At 29.1% G+C, this 4,964-nt stretch overlaps 1 protein-coding gene across 1 annotated transcript in view; it reads left to right on the plus strand.

Annotated features, from left to right (window-relative positions):
* Positions 1-892: 892 nt before the first annotated feature.
* The window catches only part of LOC106465829 (methionine--tRNA ligase, mitochondrial-like), a gene marked incomplete at its 5' end in the record, with an annotated part of 39,000 nt that continues 34,928 nt past the window's right edge, over positions 893-4,964 (plus strand). The window contains 3 exons of the mRNA XM_022393780.1: positions 893-981; positions 2,459-2,516; positions 3,492-3,563. Of these exons, the coding sequence (XP_022249488.1) occupies positions 893-981; positions 2,459-2,516; positions 3,492-3,563 (219 nt within the window). The remainder of the gene's footprint in view (positions 982-2,458; positions 2,517-3,491; positions 3,564-4,964) is intronic.

The following is a 4,964-nucleotide window of genomic DNA, read 5'->3' on the forward strand; positions in this document are numbered from 1 at the left end:
ATAGTTCACAACAATTCACTCACTTTCTATCGCGCTTAGACTTAATTGCCCGTCCCCGCCAACTATAGTTCCGATCTCTGTGTCTGCTATCCTCAGTTCCCGCCCACCGTAACCGCTGTCTTTCTTTCTCTCTACCTGCTTCGTCTCTGCCTCGTCTCTGTCTCCACTACTGCTTCGACTCCGTATGTCTCTCTCACTGTCTAGCGCACTTATATACGATAATACTGCCTGTTCTAGAAACTTCTAGGACTCTCAACACATGCAACACACATGACCCCGCTGTCCCAACGCACTAGCGAATCTTCTAGAATACTCGTCACGTGATCCCCCCCCACTGTCGTAACAACTGCATGATAAACATAATTCAACTAGTCCAATAAACAGAAAGGGAAATCCAGGTTTTCAGCTTCTTTATCCACATATACATCTATGATTAGCATACTGGACAGTCATTGTCACATACTCAACTTATCAAACATACTTTCCATATAAAGACAACTCCAGACTAGTTCTCTTGACGATGTGAGCTGGCTTAAAGACATAATGATAGCATTTTAAGATGGGGGACATCTGTTTCATCACTAACTTGTAATTAAATACAGAAATCTATATTAAATTGTCAAAAAATGAATAAAAGAAAGACATGGTCATATAGTAACATATAAATGACATTAATGCATGATATCTGCACATCACATTGTAATATTAGGTAAATAAGTGTGCAGTTGTTCATCTAAAATCAACTAAGTACTAATATGTGAAATTTCTGTTTAAGAAATACTTAGAAGATGTTATTTATTTGCTGGGAACATGAACAAATATATTTAAGGTTCCATTTAGGTATCCCTGAATGTTGTGTATCTAATATTAAATGTGTTGTTCATTTTTGTAGGTTTTCTGTGTATATAATCAGGTTTCAGACTATCGGTACATTGACATGTTTTCAAGGTATAGATATGCTGAATATAAAGCTAATGAGAGGTGAAGTTTTTTTTTGCATGAGACTTTGTAAAAATACATTTCACTTTGATAAATACATTGTCAGTCTATACACTTCTGACATACTAAACTTGATATTAAAATTATCCTATTTATGAAAACAAAAATCATTTAGAGAAACTAGAAACTTTAAATGTGTATTTATAGAGAATATTAATATTTTTTATAGATATTAAAACATTGAACTAAATAGATTTGATAATCAAATAATATTAAAAATTTAATTCTATACTTTTTGTGAATGAATTGTTACATTACTTTGTAATTTGAGAAAAATTATGTAATTTTATAACAAGGTAAAGTTTTGTTAAAATAACATCCTTTATTTTTTGTATTCATTATAAAATAACTTTACAATTAAATAATGCATATATGACTCATTTGGCTGGTAGCAATTATTAACATGTAGTTTAGCTATATGGGCTATTCTTATTCTAACACATTGGATGTACAATATGCCTTCTCATTTAACTTTTAAGTTAGAATCAACCACAGCTTAAGTGAGATTTAACCTTTAACTAAGCATAATATTGAGGATTCATCAGTCAGATGCAACTTCATTATATCATATTATGTGTGAATGCTACTAAATTGTGTACTTCAGCAACCCAGTTGTCTAATAACAAGATACATCATCGTGAAATACATTACATGTAGGTATTCCTTCCTATAATTTCACTTGTATTTAACAATGGACATAATGGACCTAACTTTTCTTTGTCAGTTCACCAGGCTGGATCAAAAAGGAATATTCTATTCAGAATACGTAGGACCCCACACAGTTTTGTGGAAAATAAATAAATAAATTTTCTCTTGACCTTGCGAATTCCTGATAGTACATTCAATTGAGCAGAAAAATTCTAAGTAACTCTGCTGGGTGCTAGTTTTATGAACATTGTTGCCTATGTGTGTTTAGTAAAGTAGTTGACATTTTTGTCATTTTATGGTTGGTCACTCATCTAAATCTCTTAAAACCCTGTCGTCATTGAGTGTCTGAAAATCTCTGTTGGCATTACTGCCACTGTCTTTTACAATCTCTTTATGTCTTGGATCTACAGCTTGAACTTCTTACCTTTATTCATAGATACATGAGTTAACTTGAAAGAAACATCACCCAGTGTATTTCTTCACTTTTTTTTTTATTGATTCTTACATACTTTTATTTGTTCATAGATTGTTGGTAGAGTTAAAACTTGAGTGACGAACAGTTAACACTGTTTTTCAAGATATGTACAATATTATTCAGTGAGAATTTAGTGAAATGTTGAACTAGCAAATAAAATTAGTTCCACTGTAACAAAAATCATTATTAATGGCAAAAATAAACAATTGTATATAAATAACATAAATGTTAACTTGTTATAGAACCATGTTTCAACCAGTGTTATTTAACTAACTTACTCAGATAAAAAAAAGTCTTATTTAGAAATGTAGAAAATATGTTTTGTCTATTATTTAGATATACAATTGGGACTAATATGCCAGACATGAATGTTTATTTTAGTTTTAGATTACATGTAAGTTAGTGGTTAGGTATATTACACCAGTTGAATAAAAATGATAAAAAATGTATTTGCCCACACTAGTGATTTATTTTTATAACTAACAAAATGGGTGAGTACTTGCAGGCACCAGGTATCCTATATGACAAAGAATTAACTGTTGAATATAGACCTGGGTAATTAGTGGAATTTGATAATCGATTAATCAACAGGTTTATTAATAGATTACATTCAGTTGATCACTTATTCTTACAATAAACTTAAATAATTGAAAACAATACTAACCAGAAACCCTAATTTAGATTAGCTGCTTATTTCCAGAAGTTTTTACATCAATTCATTAAGCTGAACAATCTTTAATTACTAAAAAATAATAATGAGAAATCATAATGGCAATATTTTAATTACTTGCATTGCTGAAATAGTTAAAAGTAGTAATAATTGGAAACAATAATTGCAATTAGTTGGCTATCTTCATAACATTAATCAATTTAAACATTATTTCACTTAATTGATTATTTTACATGACACTAATTAATTTAAACAATGCTTATAGGTAATTAATTACATTGATTAGTAGAGGGTTACAAGTTTTCAGACATTATACATTGATAGTTGTATGTCATATAGTAGGTTTGAATAAATAATATACTTTTGCCAGAATAATTGTAGTGTGTCATTTACTTGAAATGTACCTGTACATGGTTGACAATATCAACCATGTCAAATTTATTTGTATGAGATGTTTTATAGAGTTATAAAATCAAATAAAATAAATTATATATTAATGTTATTTAATTTGATTGTAACTAATTGTACATGTATTGTGTTAGCAAAGCCATGATTTTCTATTTTTGTTTCTACTGTTTCATGTACCTACATGTAGTGTTTTCTTTTATTAATTACCACATTACAATTGATAGTGTTTATTAAACAGAGGCTGTTGATTTTCCTAAAAAAATATATTTGATTCTTTGTTGATACATATAGATTCAACAAGCAGCTCTAGCTAATAATGAAGACCCTGCTATATTCTGTGAGAGAGTATCGTTACAGTATAAAGTAAGCTTCCCTCATTTGTTCTAGTAAGACTTCAACATTATTTATAACTGGTATTCATTTAAAGTTTGAACTTTTTTTACATTTGAGTCACATGGTTAGATCTTTCCACTCTATGAGCAAAATGAATTAATTTATTTTGTACATTTGTGTGAGAAAAATATTGATTGTGCTCATTGTTTTTCATTGTGAGATTGGTCAGTCTCTTGAACTAATTGTAGGTGTTACATCAGCATGATTAAAAATACTGATAAAGATTTGTGTAATGTATAAAGTAAACAATACTTTTTATAAATAACTCAATAATGATAACTATAATGCTCATATTTTATAATACATCTAAGAATGTAGAATGATAATGTTTACCATTATACTTCCATTACAAGTGTTTTTATGTTCAGTTTAGTTTACACATAATGTGTAATTGTGAAATGTGAATTGGCAAACACCAAATTAGATATAACTTATGATAGCCATAGTGTAATATTTATACCTCTGGAAGAATTTTGATGGATGTTCTAAGCATCTCTTTTGTAGCAGATCAAACTTTTCACATTTAAAGATATTAATAGTGATGCTCCTAAACCTAATTATCTATCTTGTTATATTCAAAATTTAGTTGAAGCTGGTTTTAAAACTAAAAGTTTGTCTTACAAGAATAACCAAATCACTTTCATTGTTTGTTAAAATATATCATGAACCACATAATAGGGATTACAAGGAATTGCACAAAACCCTAATAGAACGTTTGGGCAAAAATCATCTTAAACAGTAAGTATTCAGTTCAAACAACACTTTAAAACCTTTACTATTGACTGCTAAAGCTATACACATATAAGAATGCACAAAAAAGCATGCATGTTAGACTAACAAGGAAAAGGAAATTTGCTCAAAATGACCCGTTTATAAATCTTATTATTATTTCTCTTGCCAGCCTACAACAAAACGACTTGGTATATTGGACCCAAAACTTTTGTATATTACTAACTAGGGTACTGTGAAGATCGTAGAGGTATTGAACAGTTGATTTTTTTCTTCTATATTTTACATAAGTTAAAAAACATTATAATAATATATAAATGATGTTATCATTACCCCTTAAAGTTAGCTTTTTTATAAACATTTAATGTTTCTATAAAAATCTTTAGAAACAGGAATTACCAGCCAATAATAGATGAACATTAGATTGCTGTAACATGTTGATACTTAATGCTTTTTACACTATACAATTGGCACCTTTAGGGAGCCAACCCCTATATTATGTATGAAGTGAAGGAGTAAAAAAAAAAATCAATACACATAATATTAAGTTTTATTACACGCATTTGTAGAATAATTAGTTTAAAAGACACTAGGGTTTATTTAAAGCAATTTCTTAGACATACATGTTTTATTCAAAAAGAC

The sequence above is a fragment of the Limulus polyphemus genome, unplaced genomic scaffold (genome assembly GCF_000517525.1).
Source record: "Limulus polyphemus unplaced genomic scaffold, Limulus_polyphemus-2.1.2 Scaffold2065, whole genome shotgun sequence".
NCBI lineage: Eukaryota > Metazoa > Arthropoda > Merostomata > Xiphosura > Limulidae > Limulus > Limulus polyphemus.